General features: G+C 38.1%; 1 protein-coding gene across 1 annotated transcript; it reads left to right on the top strand.

Moving 5' to 3' along the window:
• Positions 1 to 5,184: 5,184 nt before the first annotated feature.
• Positions 5,185 to 6,780, top strand: BEX4 (brain expressed X-linked 4). Its single transcript, XM_031446700.2, has 3 exons — positions 5,185 to 5,337; positions 5,763 to 5,840; positions 6,186 to 6,780. Exon 3 carries the CDS (start codon positions 6,191 to 6,193, stop codon positions 6,551 to 6,553), a length of 363 nt encoding a protein of 120 aa, XP_031302560.1. The 5' UTR covers positions 5,185 to 5,337; positions 5,763 to 5,840; positions 6,186 to 6,190; the 3' UTR covers positions 6,554 to 6,780.
• The last annotated feature ends 15,445 nt before the right edge of the window (positions 6,781 to 22,225 follow it).

Raw genomic sequence — 22,225 nt, 5'->3', positions numbered from 1 at the left:
TCCTTAAGCACTTGGGCACTATCCTGTTCATCACTATGTCCTCCTAGCCCAGGGAAGATGAACACATCCTAAATGCCCAATATGGAGGTCTTGTTGAATACACAAATATGACAGAGTACATAGACACATCAGAACACCATGCAGTCATTTAAGATAAAGGTATAATTTTATACATGGCGCTGTGGAATTAGGTCTTAGATATATCATTATGTAAAGCAAATGCAAAGGGCATAGCAGTGTGTGTAGTATTTGTCTGTCTTCTCATTCTGATGCTGTGGAAAATGTACTAGTTAGGCAGAGCAGAAGTATTCCAGTTCTGGCTGCCAGGCATGTGAGTGAGCCACTCTGGATATTCCATCAACTGAGCCTCCAGATTGCTAAATTAACAAACAAAACCATAGGAACAGAAAAATTGCTCTGCTGAGCTCAGTCAACCCACAGAATCGTGAAAGATATTAATGTATGGTCTTATTTAAAGCTACCCCAAACTTTGTTGTGGTTTGTTATGTGGCAATAGGTAACTGAAACACCCTCGTTTAATGTTGACATTTTAGACACTCAAGTCAACGAGCCCAGCTGAGCTCCCTGCCAACAGTCAGCATCCACTGCCAGGAAAGCCAAATGATACTAGTCTTCAGATGCTCAAAACTCCAGCTGCGATTTAACTCCAACTTCATAAGAGATGCCATGGGAGAAACACCCAGCTGACCCAGTCAATCCACAAAGCTCCAAGAGATGATTATGGAGATGATGATGATAACAACAGTAATAATAAATTGTTGTTTTAAGCTCCGAATTTGGGGCTTTGTTTGATATGCAGCAGTAGATAACCAGCATGATATAGAACGTGAAACAAATTAGTGTGTAGACTTAAAAGTTTTTACTAAGCATATACTAAAACACACATATCATATGTTTCTATGTTTAGTGAAATCACATGATGTATACTGATCTGAAACATTTTTCACTTAAAAATAAGTCTTGGCTATAGTTTTTTTATCACTGAATATACAGCTACCTCTTGCTCTGAAATGTATGAAGATTATTCCATTATATTTTTAAGTATTCACATGAGATAAACATAACTGAGTCCACCTCCCTTTCTATTCACTCTGTCCTCTCCCCAGATGTAACCACACTCCTGAGCTGATGTATATCTTACCACATATATTTCTATACTTCTATTATATATATATACACACACTATATTTAAAATAAATAATACTGAAATATGTTATATAATATAAAATGTGGTATTATATATAAAATATTTTAAAGTATATAAAATTATTTTTGGACATGTAAAAATGTTTACATTGTCAAAGAAATTGACAAAAAATAGTCTGCTCTTCTCATGTAATATTATGTTTAATATTCACACATATTGCTATAGAGAGATGTAGGTAGGTCATTCATTTTAACTGTGCATAGTGTTCTGTTGTGTACATGCCCCAGAATTCTTTATTTCCTTATTAGTGATATTTCTTTATTAATAGATACTTCCATGCATCTTGGTTTATGGATTACATTATTATTTCCCACCTTGTCATTCTTGTCCAAGTCACCAATTCTTTTGGCTCCTGTCTGACATTCCCACCTCATTGTGTATATCTTCTTTTAAGGGAGATGATAATTATTAGTAGTAACATATCTGAATAGTGCTTATAATTTACAAGCATCTTTATGTATATTATGTCATACAATCTTTTCAAAAGCTATTAAACTGGACTTGAGAGAAATTAAGTGGCTTGTTCAGGTTCACAGAGATAGTGGCAGAGTTCTAGACTCAAGTTTAGGTTATTTTCCAAGTCATGCTTTGCCTATTAGGGGACAAGGAAGAATGCTGAAGGATATATGATAACTATATCTCAGGCATTTGTGATATGGAGAATTGAACTGAGAAGCTTACTTGTGTAATGAAAAATATACCGAATTCAGAGTTACGAAACTTGCCTTTCAGGCTCTTCTCTACAGTTTTGGCTGGAAAATAAAGTTGATGTTTATACAAAGTCAGCTAGTCATTAATAACATCCTCACTCCCAAAGTCTATGTGGTGTATTTCAAGTGGTAGAGCTCTGAGTTTTTATATACAAATCCTTCTTTCATTTTGGGTGTTGGTAATTTCTGGATAACTCCAGAATCTGGCTCATGGAGCAAGCATGTTTGTATAATGTGCTGGTTTCCATGTGATTGGGAGATGTTGTTGCAACACAAATGGTTTTTTTAAATGTTGCCAGGGCTAAGTTTATTCCCAAATGATGTCTTATGATCATTTTGGATCTTTTGTGATATGTAGTTATTTTTTTCACTCAGTTTTTTTCCTGATTATTTTTGAGAGATTTGAGGGATGAATTGTTCCTCTGAGCAGACATGATAAGAGCATGAGGTAAAAGGAAAAAAAAAAGTGTACTACTCACATTTTTAAACTTAAAATTTCTTTTGAACAGAAATCATTTTTCTAATTGAGAAGCACTCAAACAGTACCCAAATACTTACTACTCACAAGGGCAACAAAACTTAGCTTTTGGTATTTATCTATCATTTTTAACCTTGTACAAAACTTTTAAACATATTTAGAATTAAGAAATTTCCACAGCTGTATTCCAGAAAGAATGTTTTTTAATCAAGTCAAATATGTCAAATGTTATTTGTGACAAAATATTAAGCATTGTAAGTAATCAAATATTCTATTTAAAAATTCATAGAAGAAAGCAAGCATAATATTGTACTGCTCTCTTGGGATAATTGTGAAAAATAACTGTACATTGACATTACATTGTAGAGAATTTAAAAACATATAGAGAGAAGGTATCTCCAAAAATGGCAGAGTAAGAAACCCAAAGTTTCCATGCCAAAAACTGTCAGAATAAACGTTTGCTGAACTCTGGAATCTAATTTTAAAAACTACAACAAGCAGGGGGAAACTTGTTGAAGAGAGAGGCTCTTGCACTGCAGTAAGAAAGTGCTGTGGTGTTTTAAATTGCCAGCCCACCATCCTGAACACCCCAAATCAGCTGGTGAAAGTTGCCAGTACCAGAAGGTGCTTGATGGATTTTATTCTCAATGAATTGTGGCTATGGGTCTCAACCCATCAGGCAGATTCTCCTCAAGGATAGACACAAATGTCCCTCTTTGTTTTGCCTGACTCAGAGCCTTCCCAAGGAGTGGAGTGGTTTTTGCCAAAAGCATTGAAAGGCTCAGATATTAGCCACAGCAGCCTGGAGCAAAGGACAACACTCAGAACAAACAATAAACATAATGAAAAGCCTGGGAGGAAGAGGCTGTGAAAGGAGATACATGGGGGAATACAGGCTTTTAAAGGTTCCCCAGTATACAGGGGGATTGAGACATCCACACATGTACCAAGGATGGGATGCATTTGCTTTAAAGGCCTGAAGAGACCCAAAGCTTTCACCTCTGGCTGCCTTTCAGATTCTGGGCAAATAGAAAGTGAAAACTAAGGCAGAGTTGTAAATGGCCTGGTTAAGCATTGAGTTGTCAAAACCAGCTGACTGCTAATCTTAGGCAACACAGACTTCAGTGGACACACATGATAAAGAATACAGAGTTTACAAAAATAGTTTAGAAAGATCACTAAACAAACAATCAACCACAAACCACAACAGCCCCCAACAACAAATCCCAGGGAGAGGGAAGAGTATGATTTCCAGAGGTGCCACATAATAATATTCAAAATGTCCAGCTTCAACAACAAAAAATTATGAGGCATGCAAATAAAGTATGGTTTATTCACAGGAAAAAAGAAATTAAGAGAAGCTGCCCCTGAGGAAGCCCAGAGATTGGGCTTACTAGAAAAAAACTTTAACTACTGTTAATATGCTCAAAGAGCTAAAGGAAATAAATCATGGACAAAGAACTAAAATAAACCAGGAGAATGATGTCTTCCCAAATAGAGGATATCAATAAACAGGAAGAAATTATAAAAAGGAACCAACAGAAATTCTGGAGCTGAAAGGTACCATACCATCAGATGTAAACAGGCAGAAGAAAGAATCAGGGAACTTTAAGGTAAGTCTATTGAAATTATGCAGTCTGAAGAGCAGAAAGAAAAAGCAGAAATAGAGAAAGAAAAAAGGTTATTTGAAGAAATGATTGGTAAACCTATGAAATCTAAGGAAAATCACAAATACACACAAAGTAGAAGCTCAACAAACTCCAAGCAGAGTACATTCACCAAGACACATTACAATCAAATTATCAAAGCCAAAGACAGAGTATCCTGAAAGTAGCATTAGGTATAAGGTTTTATTTGGATCCTGGTCCAAACAAACTGTTAAAAAAAAAAACTAACAGAATTGGGAGTTTGAACACCAATTACACATAAAATGATATTAAGGGATGATTAATTGTTAGGTATGATAATGGTATTGTGATTATACATAAAAAATTATAGATGTTTACTTTGAAATACTTATTCAGAAAACGATATTATGTCTGGGATTTGCTTCAAAAATAATCTCTAAGGATGGGAAGTGTATAAGGCTATAGATGAAATAAGACTGGCTATGAGTTGTTCTCTGTGTACATTGGGTGATGAATGTATTGACTTTCATTATACTATTCTATTTTTGCATATGTTTGAAATTTTCAGTAGTAAAAGTTACAGTTAATGTAAACTATAAAGAGAAGGAATTTTTAACCAAAAAAAGAACAAAACAGAAAAGTGTTAAGAAGAATTAGAAACAATTCCGTCTCTTTGATTCATTTCCTGGTCCCCTCCTCCCATGCATTTGTGTATAGAGAAAACGGTGGGCATTGCTAGCAAGAAAGACAACAGCTTGGAAGTGGGGTGGGCGTGGCACTTTGCTCATGATAGATATTCTTGCATTAATTTTGTTTTTTTTGAATATTGCATAAAATGCGACTTCTGTAAGGGGGTTTTGCATCCCCTTAAATTTTGCTCCTGAAACCTGGCAGGTGAGGGTTGTACCCTGGGAGCAGAGGAGGGGAAAGACAAATCCCCAGAGAAGTGGGAACGGCTAACGGCCCTCCGAGAAGATACTGCCTTTCCGTGGCAGGCAGAGAAAAGCCCGGGAACCCACGAGGCCTGCCGGTGCCCTGAGAAGGGACCCGGGTGCCGGGGAGGTAGGGGGGGCGAGTGGGGGCAGGCGGGGGGGGGCGGGCGGGGGCAGGCGGGGGCGTGGCCGCTCGCGGTGACGAAGGCCCCACGTGACTGGCCGGCGCCGACTCGCACGCCCCTCACTATAGCCTCAGAGCTGACCGTCACTCGCTCCCTATTCGATCACTGCTCCCGGTGGCCCTGAGGGAGTGCGGGCCGGGGGCGGCCCCCAAGAGTAGGAGGCGGAGAGGCAGCAGGTAAGGGACCTGGAGGGGGTCCCCGGGAAGGGTCTCCGGAGGTGGCGCGGGCGAACGGACGCGGCTCGCGGACCGTCCCCCGGGGTCCGGCTGCCTCGGGGCGGAGACCGCAGCCCCCACTGCCCCGGCGGCCTGGCGTTCGGCCGCAGAAAGCCGTAGGCCTGCCCGGGGATGGGGGCGGGCTGGACGGCCCTGCGGCGACGACCCCTCGCGAACACCTGCCTCCCGCTGCACCGCGAGCCTTTCCGACACCCCCGCCCCGCCCCCGTTCTTCTCGGTGGGGAAAATGGTGGTCGGAGTCGGGGTTGGGGGTGGCCGAGGGTGGGGGCGCGGGCGGCCCGGGTTGGGGGCGCACGGCCGGGAGGGGGCCGAGCTCCCGGCTGCGGCAGCCCCCTGCCCTACCCTCCGACCCCGGCCCTCTGCAGGTCTGCGGGCCTAAGTGTCGCGGCGGCGCACTCGTGGCGAGCATCGGGAGAAGCAGGAGACAGCAAGGATAGGCCCAGGTCGGTGCGGGGGACAGCGGGGGAAGGAGGGGGTAGGGAACGGGTGGAAAACCCCGAGACCCCAAATGCTGCCCCCACCCAACCCCGTCCTCCATTTTGGTGCCTGCAGAGGCCTGGGCATGGATCGGCAGGGAAAATGGTGGGTTTTGGGTGAGGGAGGGGGGAGAGCTCGGACTGTCGGCCCCCTACCGGGCGTAGGGAGCCTCTCAGGTGGGAAAATGAAAATGTGAAAAGCCGTTGACATCCGGGGCTCCTTATCTTGAGAAGTGCGTAGTAGGGCCTCTGTCCTCGGTGCTGATCGGTCCACCAAGAAAATAGTCCCTTCTCTTGTCTGTTGTCTCCTAGGAGCGATGGCGTCCAAAAAGGAACAAGCAGTAAAAAATCTCAGCATGGAAAATGCCCCACAAGAAAACGAAGGAGAGGAACAGGCCCCTTTGCAGAATGGAGAGGAATCACGCGATTTGGGAGGGGGAGAAGGCCAGAAGCCTGGAGGAAATGTCAGGCTGGGGCGAGTTAGGCGCCTCGTCCCCAGTTTTCGATGGGCCATACCCAACAAGCATGTTGAGCACAATGAAGTGAGAGATAATGTAGGAAAGTCTGTAGGGCAGATGGTGGAGATCAAGAGAAAGACCAGGAAGCAACAAATGAAGCATCATGTGCGCTTCCAAACTCCTGAACCTGACAATCATTATGACTTTTGCCTTATACCTTGAATCTTAAGGCTTTCCCTGAGGTGAATAATGTGGCCTCTGCTCTACATGCTTGTAGTTTTGTGATTTACTTTTTCTGTAAACCTTTTGATGTTTCCACTTACCAGTTTCTAATCGAATATTGTTTTGTCTCAGCGAAAAACTTTCTGTCCAGCAGGGCGATTTCGTCCAGTTATGGGAAAAAAAATTCATTTCATAATATGAAATTAATAAAGCAGTTTAAAAAGCAATCTTCCTCTTCCATCTCATTCTTTATTTTTTGTTAATGTTACCTTTCTTCTCCTACCTACCTGGACTCAAAATCTCAATTGTCTTTGACTAGTTTCTCTTGTCCTCAACCAATTAGGAAGGATCATATTCATGATTCAATATCTAATATCACTCTAAGAATGCATGTCCTAGTTTTTTCAAGGAGTGTGAGTCCACCATCGGCATAAAAACACTTTGATGGGGGAGCTTTTTGAGAATGTAGGACCTCTGGCTCCTATCCTCCAGACCCACAGAGTGGGACTCCAGAATCTCCACGTATTAGTAAGATCTCCAGGTAATTCTAGTGTACATCAAAATCTGAGGACACTATTGTATGTATGTATGTTAGGTATCTGTGTACATGTGTGTATGTCATTGTGTGTATATATATTCCATGTACCTATGTGGGTATCGTGTCATACTACGTGTCAACAAAGTAAGTAGAAAAACAAGATGAATACTTTCCGAATTCAGTGGGCAAAAGCATTAATAAAAGTACAAGATCTTAAAATAGACTGATTTATTGTAAGAGTAGTAGGGACAGTGGCAGATGAGGGTACTGGAGTTTAGAGATGCTAAGTACTAAGGGTACCCTCTATTGTATATTTTAGGAGGGAGCATCTGACCTTGGCCATTTCTTATAGGACTTTGTAATCTGGAGATGGATAATATTTGACTTGTTACTGATAAACTGAGGAAGATCAAAGAGAGACTCAGCAAGACAAGTTGTTTTCTCTATTTCCAATGCAGACACTTTGATTTTTAGAATACAGCAGAAAGAAATCTTAAAGATCCTTCAATCCAGTGTTCTTCAAAGTGAGAATTACCACCCATTATGGCTATTGAAGTCAGTTTTGTGGGTTACAACAAGCAATTTAGAAAACAAAAAGTTCATCTCCCATGAGTAGTGTTAAGAATTATTTTGAGAAAATTGTTTCTGTTCTACATGTAAGAGATAGTCACCTTATAAGATGTATTTATAACAGTAGGTCACAGGGTAAAAAATTGAAAGTCACTTCTGTCCAGACTTCATTTCACAGATGAAGAAACTAGGTAGGAAAGTGATTTTTTTCAAGGTCACACAGTCAGTGGTAAAGCTGGGACCACAGTTCCCAGTTCAGAGTGCTTGTCACCTCACCACGGTGCCTTTATAAGGCATGATTTGGAAAATTTTGCAGAGTGTATTGATTGCCAGTGGTGTGTATGAACAAACATGTACAACTTATACAAAATCACTGTTTATTTGATGTTCACACTTCAGTCATCAGAGTCCCTACATGTTCAGTTAAGAAACATGTTTAAGGAGAACTCTGCCCCTTAATATTTTGAGACAGGAATGATCTTTCATTTTTTGTCTAGAGGAACGGGATGATAGGAGAGTCTGATCTGAAAATGCATGGTGGTGTGAACACATAGGCACTTCATAAAGGCTGGCTGATTGAGTGTTTTTCATGAATGGCCTTTCAGTTCCTCTGAAAATCAATACTGTGCCTTCTACAGCAATCCTAGATTTCCTGAGGTAGCCTCAATTGAAAAAATCCGGGAATGAAATCCGAGCTTGATTGGTAGAAGGAGAACTGAAGGAAGCCTCGCCAAGGTTTCTGGGGGATGGTGGGGATGAGAACAGACTTTCTGGAAGGGCCAATGTTGGGTTCAGAATATGGTTTTTTGGCGAACTGAAATAAATCCCATCCCCTTGGTGTTTCTGAGGGAGTGGGATGATGAGGTCAGAGCTCTCTAGAAGTGGTAAAGTTCAGAGAACAAGGTCATAATGTGATTGCTGAAGGAGAACCAAATTAAGACCCCTCTCTGGGGAGTTTCTCTGATGGTCGGGGATGAGTACAGAACTTTGGAGAAGCAGTAAAGTTCAGGAACCATGATCAGAACATGCGTGTTGAAGGCAAACTGAAGGACGCGCCGTTTCCTGGATGTCTCTGTAAGGGTGGAGGAGTGAGGACAGAACGTTCTGGAAGAAAGTAAAAGGGAGCCGAGTCAGTAGATGATTGATGGAGAACTGAGTTACCACATGAATGCTTCCATCAATTTATACATCCCATAGGAGAGTCAACTTTCCTGATAACGGTGAACAGTACAGTCTGACTTTTTAAGATTATAATAAAGAGCTATCAGTGGGCATGTGCCAAAAGAAGCCTGCAAGAAAATAAAATGAATCTCTTAAAAGAAAAATAGGTCAACCAGGAGCAACAAAATGGACTCATATTCATCCCTATCAGTCATTTATAGTTTCATTTTTGTGAATTTTTAGTATCTTGAGGATAATATGTATATTTTTACACATTTTGAAGCAAAGGTTGGGATAGAAGCTTAGTAAATAAGGAGAAAAAGAGGAATCTCTAAGAAGGGCCTTTCAGTAGCATATGCTGTTTTCTTCAAGTTACAGAAAATGGAAATATCACTCAGGGAGTCTTTAAAGAGGCCAGCAAAGGGGAAAAAATGAACTTACAATGGAAAAAGCAAAAACAAACAAAATGTCATGAGAGCAAAACAACAAAACAGGTTATCACTTTCATCCTTTTCTGTTAGTACCTACATGTGAGTAATTATTGTAGCTTTATTAAGGTATAAAGTTTTAAAAGTACCTGAAGTATTCAATTTGATACATAAATTTAGGCTAATGAAACCATGATCACAATCAAAATAGCAAACACTTCCATCACCTCCAAAACTTTCTTTCACCCCATTTGTAATCCATCCCTCCTTTCATCCCCAATCCCACACAATTTCTGATTGTTTTCTGTCACTGTAGTTTTCATTTTATAGTATTTTTAAATATAGAATGAATCATAGAGCATATACTCTTTTATTTTTATCTGGCCTCATTCATTAAATGTAAAGATTTTGCTTGTAATACTCTTTTTTATTCCTTTCTATTGGTGAGCAGTATTACATGATATGGTGAATGTTTATCCATTCATCTGTTGATGGACATTTAGGTACTTCCCAATTTTTCAGTATTACAAATAAAGCTGATATGAACATGCCCATACAATGTTTTGTGTAGATATAGGTTTTCATTTTTTTTTTCAGGTAAATACCTAGGAATGGAATGACTATGTTGTATAGGAGTTGTCAGCTTAATTTTTAAGAAACTGTCAAACTGTTTTTCAAGGTGATTTCACCATTTTACATTTCCATCAGTAGAGTTTTGGAGTTCCAATGTCTTCTCATTCTCACCAGCACTTAGTATGGTCAAGATTTTTTTGTCAATATTTTAAAATGTTAACCATTATAAAGGGTGTGTAGTAGTATCTTGTGGTTTTAATTTTCATTTCTCTGGTGACTAGTGATGTTCAGCATATTTTCACTATTCATATATCTTTTTTTGTGGAACAATTTGTCCAAATATTTTGCTCATTTTAAAATTTGGATGTTTGTCCTCATTATTGAGTTGCAAAAGTTCTTTATAAATTCTACAATCAATTTCTTTTACATATCTGTTGTGAATTTTTTTCACTGTCTTGGTTGGCGTTATTCATTTATTTAATGGTTTCTTTCAAAGAGCAAGTTTTAAATTTTTATGAGGTCTATTTAATCCACTTTTTCTTTTATAATTGTGTTCTATTTAACAAATGTGCTACCTAATCCAAGGTTATGAAGATTTTCTCCTATATTTTCTTTTAACAGTTTTATAGTTTTATGCTTTTCATTTTGGTCCATGAACCATTTCAAATTAGTTTTTATGTACAGTGTGAAGTAAACTCTGTTGTTCATTTGTTCCATATTGATATCCAATTAATACAACACCATTTATTGAAAAGACCTTCCTTTCTTCATTGCATATCCTTTCTACCTTTGTCAAAAATCAAGTACTCATGTACATGTAGATTTGTTTCTGTACTCTCTATTCTGTTCCATTGATCTACACGTCTATCTTTTCACCAATATTAAACTGTCTTGATTACTATAGCCTTACACTAAGTTTTGAAATTAGGTAGGGAAAGTTCTGCAACTTTATTCTTCTCTACTAAAATTACTGTGGATATTCTAGATCGTTTGAATTTTCATATACATTTTATAATCAGTCAGTTATCTATTTTTTAAGCTTGCAGGAATTTTTATTGGGTTTGCTTTGAATCTGTAGATCAACTTGATGAGAATAGCTATATTAACAGAGTCTTTGAACACATGAACATGGTGTAAACTTCCGTTTATTCAGATCTCATTAAATTCTCTCACACAGTGTTTTGTAGTTGTCATTGTTGGGATCGTGGATATATTTTGTTAGATTTACTCCTAAGTATTGTAAGTTCAGTTCCAGGTCAGCAATAAAGCACAATAAAGTGAGTCACACAAATTTTTTGGTTTCCCAGTGCATATAAATGTTATGTTTATACTATACTATAGTCTATTAAGTGTGTAATAGCATTATATCTTAAAAATATATATACATACCTTAATGTAAAAAGACATTATTGCTAAAAAATGTGAAAATAATTAAAATGGTAACATCAAAGATCACTGATCATGGATCACCATAACAAATATAATAACAATGAAAAAGTTTGAAATATTGCAAGAGTTACAAAATGTAATACAGAGACACAATGTGAGTAAATGCTGTTGGAAGAATGGCACCAATAGACTTGCTCAGTGCAAAGTTGTCACAAACCTTGTATTTGTAAAAAAAAAAATGCAATAAAGTGAAGCACAAAAAAGTGAGATATGCCTGTAGTATACAGCAAATCAAAAAAATAAGGGAGAGAGATGAGTATAGCTCAGTGGTAGAGTGCGTGCTTAGCAGACATGAAGTCCTGGGCTCAATCCCCAGTACCTCCTTAAAATTTTTTTAATTAAAAAAATAATAATAATGGAGACTTCTAATTAAATTTTGCAAATTGACTACAAGTTCTTTTGTCTTCCCTTCTTTGTGAGAGTTCACAAGAATTAAGTAAACCAATAATCTGTTTTTAACTTTTTATTTTGGAATAATTTTATATTCACAGCAGAGTTGCAAAGATAGTACAAGAATTCCTGCATACCTTTCATCCAGATTTCCCTAATATTAACATACTTCACCCAGTAAAATAAAAGAATTAACATTAGTTCAGTATTATTAACTAAGGTAGACACTTTATACAAATGTCCACATGTTTTCCCCAAAGTCCTTTTTCTCATCCTAAGATTCAATCCAGAAACCCGATTGTATTTAGTCATTATGTCTCCTTATTCTGCTACATTCTCCAACAGTTGCTTACTCTTTTATCTTTCCTTAATGACCTTGACACTTTTTGAAGATTACTGGTCAGCTGCTTTGTAAGATGTCCCACAATTTGGTCTTGTCTGGTTTTTTCTTATCTTTACTGAGAATGCTATGGGATTTAGGGAAGAATACCACAGAGTTGATAGCCCCTTTTCATTACTCATATCAGTGATATATCAACATGACTTATGAGTGGTCATGTTAACTTTGATCTTTTAGCTAAGGTGGTGTCTGCCAAGTTTTTCTTCTGTAAGATTCTCTTTCTCCAATTCTACACTCTATTTCTTAGAAATGAGTCACCTAGTCCATCCCACACTCAATAAAAGGAGAATTAAGCTTCATCTCTTGGAGGAGTAAGTATCAAAGAGTTTATGGGTATATGTGTTTTTTTAATGGCCATAACAATTAATTAAAATTTATAGGTGAAGTACTTTGAAGCTATGCAGATATCCTGTTTCTCCTTAAAATTTTACCCATTAAGTTTAGCATTCATCAGTGGATCCTACCTGCCGCAAAGGACTACTTTGGTGTTCTAATGATGATTTTCTATGCCCCTCATACTGTCTACGTTTATTACTTGGAATTATTCTGCAAGTTCTACCTTATTTATTTATTTAATAATTAATTTATATTAGTATGGATATTTTTATTCTTTGGTATATAATCCAATAATATTTTATTTTTCTCAAATTCATCCAGTTTTGGCTTTTAGAAACTCTTTGGTGTTGGCTCATGTCACCTTGACATGCCCAATGTATTAGGCAGACTTTTAAAGATATTCCTGATTCCTGTTTTTGCTTATTCAATAAAATGCTAATCTAGGTATTGCTGTAAGGGGATTTTTTTCAGATGTAATTTAACACTCAATCTGTTGACTTTAATATTGGGAGATTATCCTAGATTATCCTGATCTGCCAAGTAGAATCACATGCACCATTTAAGCATAGAAATTTCTCCAGCAGGTGGCAGTAGAGGAAGGCAGAAAAGAAAAAAGTGGAGATGGGGACATTCAAAGCAGGAGATGGATTCAATTTGTCATTACCAGCTTTGTAAATGGAGGTGGCCAGGAGTTAAGGAATGAAGGGGGTCTCTAGACGCTGAAAACAAACCTCAGCCAACAGCCAGCAAGGAAACAGAGACCCCAGTCCTACAACTGCATGAACTGAATTCAGCCAACAACCTAAATGAGCTTGGAAGCAGGTTTTTTCTCAGAACTTCCAGATAAGAGCCCAAACTGGTTGACACCCTGATTTCATCTTTTTGAGATGCCAAGCAAGGAACCCAGGTGAGCCCACCTGCACTTCTGTTTTAAGTCACTACCTTGGTGGTTATTTGTTATGCAGCAACAGAAAACTAATACACTTGCATATTCTTTTTAAAGCCCTTCTTTACTGTCTAGTACTACAAGATGTTCCATGTTCATTTTCTACTTTCCCTACCCTGAGCCTGGGATCAACTATTTCTCCAAGAAGCCATAGTTCCTTTAATTAGAAAATCGTATTTAGAAACCAAGATCTGGGTCCTATGTGTGTGCCTTGCTCATGGGGCAGCATTGTGTCTAGGCCTTTTCAGAGGACAGAACTAGTAAATATATGTATCTATAGTACTCTGTGTATACATACACACACATGTATGTGTTCATATTGCTATCTCTGACACTAAATCCTTTCTTCTTTGCAACTTCTTTCTCTGACAGTGAGAAACTTGGCTCCCACTACCTACAATATATTAACTTCTTGGTTTGACTCTCATGTACATGCAATGTATGGCTATACAAATAAGGAATTGCTATACCATACTCTGTGAGAAACGAATATATCAACTAGAGTACAGTTCGTTTTGTGTTTAGCTTTGCAGTAACCAGTCAAAATGCCATTGTCTGAAGTTACTTAGGTCAGCTCCATTACTCCCCACCCACTTCAGTGAAGTGATCTATACATTTTGCTATGGTCTGAATCTTTCTGTCCTCCCCAAATTCATATGTTGAAATCGTGATGCTCAATGTGATGATATTAGGAGGTACTCAGTCACAAGGGCAGAATTTTCATGAATGGAATTAGTGTCCCTATAAAAGAGAGCCCAGAGAGCTCCCTAGTCTATTCTACCATGTGAGGAGTACACAGGCAGAAACTGGCAATCTACAACCCAGAAAATGGCCTCCATCAGAACCTGACCATGCTGGCACCCTGATCTTGGACTTCCAGCCTCCAGAACTGTGAAAAATAAATCTCTGTTGTTTATAAGCTACCCAATCTGTGGTGTTTTATTACAGTAGCTCAAATAGACTAACTCACATTTGTAATTCAGTTAGATGCATTTTTTACAGGCTCTGCTCCTTCCTGGATTCTCTTGACTTTCTGGTTGAATTTTTAAATTGCCGTGTATCAGGGTTTCTCAACTTTTGCCCTATTGCCATTTTGGGCTAGATCATTCTATGTTTGGATAGCTGTCCTGTGCACTGTTGGATGTTTATCAGCATTCTGGTCTCTACCCACTAGATGCCAGTAGCACCCACCTCCACCGTGTGAGAACAAATAATGTCTACAGACATTCCTAAATGTCCTCTGATAGGCAAAATCACACCCAACTGAGAACAACTGGCATAGGGTAAAAGTTGCTCTATGGTGCATGGTTTTATGGGTTTGAACATGTATGTTAATCACCATAATAGCATATAAAAGAGTTCTATCACCCTAAAAATTCCCTTGTGCAGACTCTGTTGTTAATCACATCCATCATCTCCAACCCCTATGAGACACTGATCTGATTTTGATTCCATAATTTTGTCTTTTCCAGAATATCATATACATGTAATCATACAGTGTATAACTTTTAGTATCTTGCTTTATTCAACTAGCATAATGCACTTAAAATTTATCCATGTTGTTGCATAAAACACAAGTTTATTTCCTTTTATTGATGAATATTATTCCATTTTATGAATGTACCAAGATTTGGGGGCCATTTAAGAAATATGTGTGTATATACGCACTTTAATGGAGTTACTGGGGATTGAACCCAGGACCTCATGCATGCTAAGCACATGGTCCACCACTGAGCTCTACCCTCTCCCCCTTTAAGATTGTTATTCCACTAGCTCCAGGTTCAATTTTAGCATTATTTTTTTCCCATTTCTTGGTCATTGGCTGTTTTAAGTTTTACTTTAAAACTTTAGAAAGAAGCAAGGGATTTGAAAAACCATTCAAGTTTATGCTCCTACAAAGAAGTAACTTATCATTAACTATGGAACCATAATTCACTTCATTGTAAATGATACCTGAAAATTTTAAGGAGATCAAGAAAGAAAAAAGTTTTAATAGAGAATGTGGCTTTACTGTCACGACATTAAGTGACTATTAAAGTAGAAACAGATATTTCTGCCATCTCATATCCTCAACAAGCTGCATTTTTACCTGTTTGTTCCCAAATGTATATATGTGTGCAGCACACATATGCACATACACCAGTCCAGATGGATGCACTTTATTAATAGTGCAAGCCTTGGCACCAAGCCTCATATAGTCTCTTACACTGCTAAACTGAGCTGGCCAATCTAATAGAACTCCTCTAAAAAATAGCATTCAGCGTTGGCTCATCTCCACAATAAAAGCATTTATTAACTACACAATAATAGCTAGATGTAAATCATGCTTACACATGTGGATCTCCAAAATTACCGTCAGTGAAGTATTTGCTATGTACCAGGTACATTAATTGGATATTCTTCTCAAATCCCTATAAAATTCTTTGAGGTACACTATAGTTTTGCACCAATTTTACATCTAGAGAAACTTAGACATAGAGTTGTAAAAAATGTGCCCAAAGTCATATAACTATTAAGTGTGGAGCTGAATTTGAATCCAGATGTTTGACACCACCACTTGTGGTCATAGACATTAAGCTACATTGTAGACCCCTGAAATACTGGTATCCCTAACAGTTCTTTCAGACCTTGTTTTCATTCTCAAAATGTTTGTATTAGTTTCCTGTTGTTGTAACAAATTATCACAAATGTAGTGGCTTAAAATAACAGAAATGTATCCTCTTAAAGTTCTGGAGGCCAGAACTCCAAATTTTTAGTTTTACCGGGCTAAACTTAAAGTGTTGGCAGGACTGGTTCCTTCTGACGTCTCCAGAGGAGAATCCATTCCTTTCCTCTTCCGGCTTTTGTTGGCTGCCGGCAGTCCTTGGCTTGTAGTTGCACCACTATACTTTCTGTTTCTATTAGCACATCGCTTTTTCATCTTCTGAAGTCAACTCTCCCTATGCCTCCCTCTTAAAAGAACACTTGCAGTTGCATTTTAGGGGCTACTTGAATAATCCAGGATAATCTCCCCATCTCAAGATCTTTAACTTAATCACATCAGCAAAACCCCTTTTACTATATAAGGTGAAATTCACCTGTTCCAGGGATTTGAGACCTAGATATTTTGAGAAATATTATTCAGCCTACCACACTGTTCAAATAATCTTATGATTTTCATTTTCATATAAGCATTGACTCCCAAATCTGTGTCTCTAGCCTCTATATCTCTTTTGAGCTCCATATTATTTTATCCAACTTACTTTTGGACTTTTCCACCTAAAGATCCTACCTTGAACTGTTTTCTTAGTTATTCTCTCTCCACACCCAAAATCTCTCTCTGAGGTCTATATCTAAATTAGTGACACCAGGGTTCAACCACTTCCCCAAGCCAAATTTCCCTTAGTGTCCACATCCAGTCAGTCATTAAGACCTGCTGTTTATACCTCCCTTAAACTAGTGTAACAGTCTCCTTTCTGCTCTTTTGTGGATGAAAAATTAATCAGTCCATCTAAGAAAGAAATGGAAAATTTTATCCAAGCCAAATTGAGGGTTATAACCTGGAAACAGTCTCTCAGAAAGCTCCAAAAACTGTTCTGTCCATTAAAGGTCACAGCATAGTTACATAAATTCTTGAGACAGAAGGCTGTATGTAAGTTAAATGCCGTATTATTGACAGTTCAGAAAATCCAAATCTAAGGGTACAAAATGAATAGCGGATCATGGGTCATCATGGCCTCTTGCAAGATTAAGAGGGAATGTTATCTTTAAAAAGTTGTCTTATTGGTGCTAGAAGAATGCTGTGCTTTATGATTGAGCAGGTATTTCTGCCGCTAGGGAGGTCTGGTCAATGCATAATGCAGATACACAATGCACAGTAGAGGGGAGAGAAAGCCAGAGGGCAGAGAAAAAATTTTATGTTGAAATTTTTCTTGTCTTGCATAAAATAACAATTTTATTTCACACTCCCCACTGGAAGAATGGCCCCTGTCTCACGAAAGGATGATTCCAAAATTCCATATAGATGTCCCATTTAATAATCCTTAAAACAGCCCTACAAAGTCAGCGTATCTTTGGGAAATCTTCATTCTGCTTTTGCAGACTTCTCAAAGACAAGAAGAACCTGACATGTACAGGACATTTTCAAGTATTCTTATATCAGCTTTTAGCTGTTATTGGAGATGAACCCCACTTGTGTAATATTTAGAAAATTGGAGTAAAGTCTGGCTCTTGAGGGGGACAACTTTATGTCCCAAGAGCTCTCTATAGTATAGTTCTGGTATATTTCTAGTCTGAGCCCAGTTTCACCCTTGGCTCTTGTGTAAATACAGAATATTTCACTCTTGCTTTGGATTCTTTTGCTCTACTCCTATTCTTTTTTTTTTTTTAATAGAGGTACTGGGGATTGAACCCAGGACCTTATGTGTGCTAAGCACATGCTCTACCACTGAGCTATACCCTCCCCCAATCTATTCCCATTCTTGCTACATCCTCACTCTCTGTTACCCTATTCCTAGCAGTCCTATGTCTCCTTCCACTCACTTTCTGAGCACTTGCTCTGGGGTTCCTGATCACTGCTTTCATCTTGCAATGGATGGTGGTTGATTAAGACAGGGCCAACGGTCCTTGTGACTCTCTTTTTTTTGATACGTTCATTACTGGCAAAACAGCTCACATAAGTCTTTCCAAATCAAGATCTGATACAATACTGTAGGTTTTTCTTATTAAATTACATCCTTCTTTTTGTCTTAACTCCCTAAGGTTACTCCTAGTCCACCTTAATTGGATATTAAATGCTCTCAAGTCCCTAACTCTTTTCCTTCCTCAGAGGTCTGATCATATCCACAGAGTGTAGACATTGCTATTTTATTTTATTTTGTTTTATTTTTAACTAAACATTCAATTTATTAAAAGGGATCTATTAGCAGGGCTGGAGGGAAAAAAGGCTAATACTGATGCAAAATAGCAAAACCTTTTTAATACTGGGCACACAAGCAGCATCCCCAAATGCAACTGCAAGAACAGTCCTCCTGGAACGCAAAAGGACTTATGCCCCAAGGACTTATTAAACAGAATCTGGAAAAAAAAAAACTGCAAATGCAGTGAGTTGGGCAATGGCCCCATAAGATATTGCTATTTTTAACGCTCACAAAAAAGTCTTGGTGACATGTGGTGGTCTGATCCAACAAGTTGGCCTATGGAATAATTTCTTACACTATTGCAAAAGCAGAGTTCAGCCTGCAGACCCTATCTTTGTGTTCCTTTAAAGTTGTTTGTGTGGACACAGAATGTTGCCTGCCATTTCAGTAAACAAAGAGTGTTGCTTCTAGCAAGCCAACAGCAGCCACCCTGCAACAGTGAGCCCTGAGGGGAGTACAGGATGGAAAAAAAAAAACCCAGGATATTGGCCCTTGCTAATTATGATGCATATCTAAGGAATAATTTCAATGAGCACAGGCTTCTGCGTCTTCTCATATATAGGAGAACACTAAAATCATTAACTTGAGATGTCTGATTTTTTTGTGTGATTAGCAGTATCTTTTGATGTTCGACTACATGTTTTTGTTTTTGTTTTTCAGCAAACACTCCTATATATATAGGCTCCTCCCTTACCTCTTCAGAAAGGTTCCTCAGAGCTATCTGAGAGGCTTTCCCTCAAGCTATAGTTCTCAGTAAGATCTTTGAATAAAATAGAACTCATAACGCTCAGGTTGTGCATTTTTCTTTAGTCAACACACTTCACGCTTGAAGATAACCAAATTTGTCAATCTTGATTCTAGATACTCTTTCAGTCACCTTTTCTTCTGGAGGACTGACCAGGTATCTCTGTCTTTCTCCCACCACCACCAACTTTTTATTTTGAAAAAATTCAAACCTACAAAATATTTCAAGAATAGTAGAGTGAAGGTCCATATACTCTTTTATTTTATTTTATTAATTTATTTTATTTTTTATTGAGTTATAGTCATTTTACAATGTTGTGTCAATTTCCAGTGTAGAGCACAACTTTTCAATTATACATGAACATACATATATTCATTGTCTCATTCTTTTTCACTGTGAGCTACCACAAGATCTTGTATATATTTCCCTGTGCTACACAGTACAATCTTGTTTATCTATTCTATATATACCTGTCAGTATCTACAAATTTTGAAATCCCAGTCTGTCTCTTCCCACCCCAATCCCCACTGGCAACCGCAAGTTTGTATTCTATGTCTGTGAGTCTGTTTCTGTTTTGTATTTATGTTCATTTGTTTTTTCCTTTCTTTCTTTTCTTTTTTTTAGATTCCACATATAAGTGATCTCATATGGTATTTTTCGTTCTCTTTCTGGCTTACTTCACTTAGAATGACATTCTCCAGAGGCATCCATGTTGCTGCAAATGGCGTTATGTTGTCAGTTTTTATGGCTGAATAGTATCCCATTGTATAAATATACCACCTCTTCTTTATCCAGTCATCTGTTGATGGACATTTAAGCTGCTTCCATGTCTTGGCTATTGTAAATAGTGCTGCTGTGAACACTGGGGTGCAGGTATCTTTTTGAAGTAGAGTTCCTTCTGGATATATGCCCAGGAGTGGGATTCCTGGGTCATACGGTAAGTCTATTCCGAGTCTTTTGAGGAATCTCCATACTGTTTTCCACAGTGGCTGCACCAAACTGCATTCCCACCAGCAGTGAAGGAGGATTCCCTTTTCTCCACAGGCTCTCCAGCATTTGTCATTTGTGGACGTTTGAATGATGGCCATTTTGACTGATGTGAGGTGATACCTCATTGTAGTTTTGATTTGCATTTCTCTGATAATTAGTGATATGGAGCATTTTTTCATGTGCCTATTGATCATTTGTATGTCTTCCTTGGAGAATTGCTTGTTTAAGTCTTCTGCCCATTTCTGGATCGGGTTGGCTGTTTTTTTCTTATTAAGTCGTATGAGCTGCTTATATATTCTGGAGATCAAACCTTTGTCTATTTCATCTTTTGCAAAAATTTTCTCCCATTTCATAGGTTGTCATTTTGTTTTGTTTATGGTTTCCTTTGCTGTGCAAAAGCTTGTAAGTTTCATTAGGTCCCATTTGTTTATTCTTGCTTTCATTTCTATTACTTGGGTAGACTGCCCTAGGAGCACATTTTTGAGATGTATGCAGATAATGTTTTGCCTACGTCTTCTTCTAGGAGGTTTGTTGTATCTTGTCTTATGTTTAAGTCTTTGATCCATTTTGAGTTTATTTTTGTGTATGGTGTAAGGGAGTGTTCTAGCTTCACTGATTTACATGCTGCTGTCCAGTTTTCCCAACACCATTTGCTGAAGAGACTGTCTTTATTCCATTGTATATTCTTGCCTCCTTTCTCAAAGATTATTTGACCAAAACTTTGTGGGTTCATTTCTGGGCTCTATGTTCAGTTCCACTGGTCTATATGTGTGTTTTTGTACCAATAGCATGCTGTCTTGATGACTGTAGCTCTATAGTATTGTCTGAAGTTTGGGAGAGTTATTCCTCTAGCCTCTTTCTTTCTCTTCAGTAATGCTTTGGCAATTCTAGGTCTTTTGTGGTTCCATATAAATTTTATTATGATTTGTTCTAGTTCTGTGAAATATGTCCTGGGTAGGTTGATAGGGAATGCATTCAATCTGTAGATTGCCTTGGGCAGTGTGACCATTTTAACAATATTGATTTTTCCAATCCAAGAGCATGGGATATCTTTCCATTTTTTAAAGTCTTCTTTAATTTCCTTCATCAATGGTTTATAGTTCTCTGTGTATAAGTATTTCACCTCCTTGGTTAGACTTATTCCTAGGTATTTTATTACTTTGGGTGCTGTTTTAAAGGGGATTGTTTCTTTACTTTCTTTTCCTGTTGATTCATCATTAGTGTAAAGAAATGCAACTGATTTTTGAACGTTGATCTTGTAACATGCTACCTTGCTGAATTCTTCAATTAGTTCCAGTAGTTTTTGTGTGGACCTTTTAGGGTTTTCTATATACAGTATCATGTCATCAGCATATAGTGACAGTTTTACCTCTTCTTTTCCAATTTGGATCCCTTTTATTTCTCTCTCTTGCCTGATTGCTGTGGCTAGGACTTCCAAGACTATGTTGAACAGGAGTGGTGAGAGTGGACAGCCTTGTCTTGTCGCAGATTTTAGTGGGAAGCTTTTGAGTTTTTCACCATTGAGTACTATGCTGGCTGTAGGTTTGTCATATATAGCTTTTATTATGTTAAGATATGTTCCCTCTATACCCACTTTGGTGAGAGTTTTTATCATAAATGGGTGTTGAATTTTATCAAATTCTTTTTCTAATCTACTGAGATGATCATGTGGTTTTTGCCCTTTCTCTTGTTGATGTGATGTATTACACTGATTGATTTGCTTATGTTGAACCACCCTTGTGTCCCTGGGATGAGCCCCACTTGATCATGATGTATAATCTTTTTTTTATGTGCTGTTAGATTCTATTTGCTAATATTATGGTAAGGATTTTTGCATCTATGTTCATCAGTGATATTGGTCTGTAATTCTCTTTTTTGGTAGTATCTTTGCCTAGTTTTGATATCAGGGTGATGGTGGCTTCATAGAATGAGTTTGGGAGTATTCCCTCCTTTTCAATCTTCTGGAAGAGTTTGAGAAGGACTGGTATGAGTTTTTCTTTGTATGTTTGGTAGAATTCCCTGGTGAAGCCGTCCAGTCCTGGACTTTTATTTGTAGGGAGGTTTTTTTTGCTAATTCAATTTCATTTCTGGTGATCAGTTTGTTCAAGTGATCAGTTTCTTCTTGGTTCAGTCTTGGTGAACTGTATGTTTCCAGAAACTTGTCCATCTCCTCTAGGTTATCCATTTTGTTTCCATATAGTTGTTCATAGTATTCTCATATGATAATCTGTATTTCTATGTTATTTGT

Source organism: Camelus dromedarius, chromosome X (assembly GCF_036321535.1).
Source record: "Camelus dromedarius isolate mCamDro1 chromosome X, mCamDro1.pat, whole genome shotgun sequence".
Taxonomy (NCBI): domain Eukaryota; kingdom Metazoa; phylum Chordata; class Mammalia; order Artiodactyla; family Camelidae; genus Camelus; species Camelus dromedarius.
This window is presented reverse-complemented; position numbering and strand designations above follow the sequence as displayed.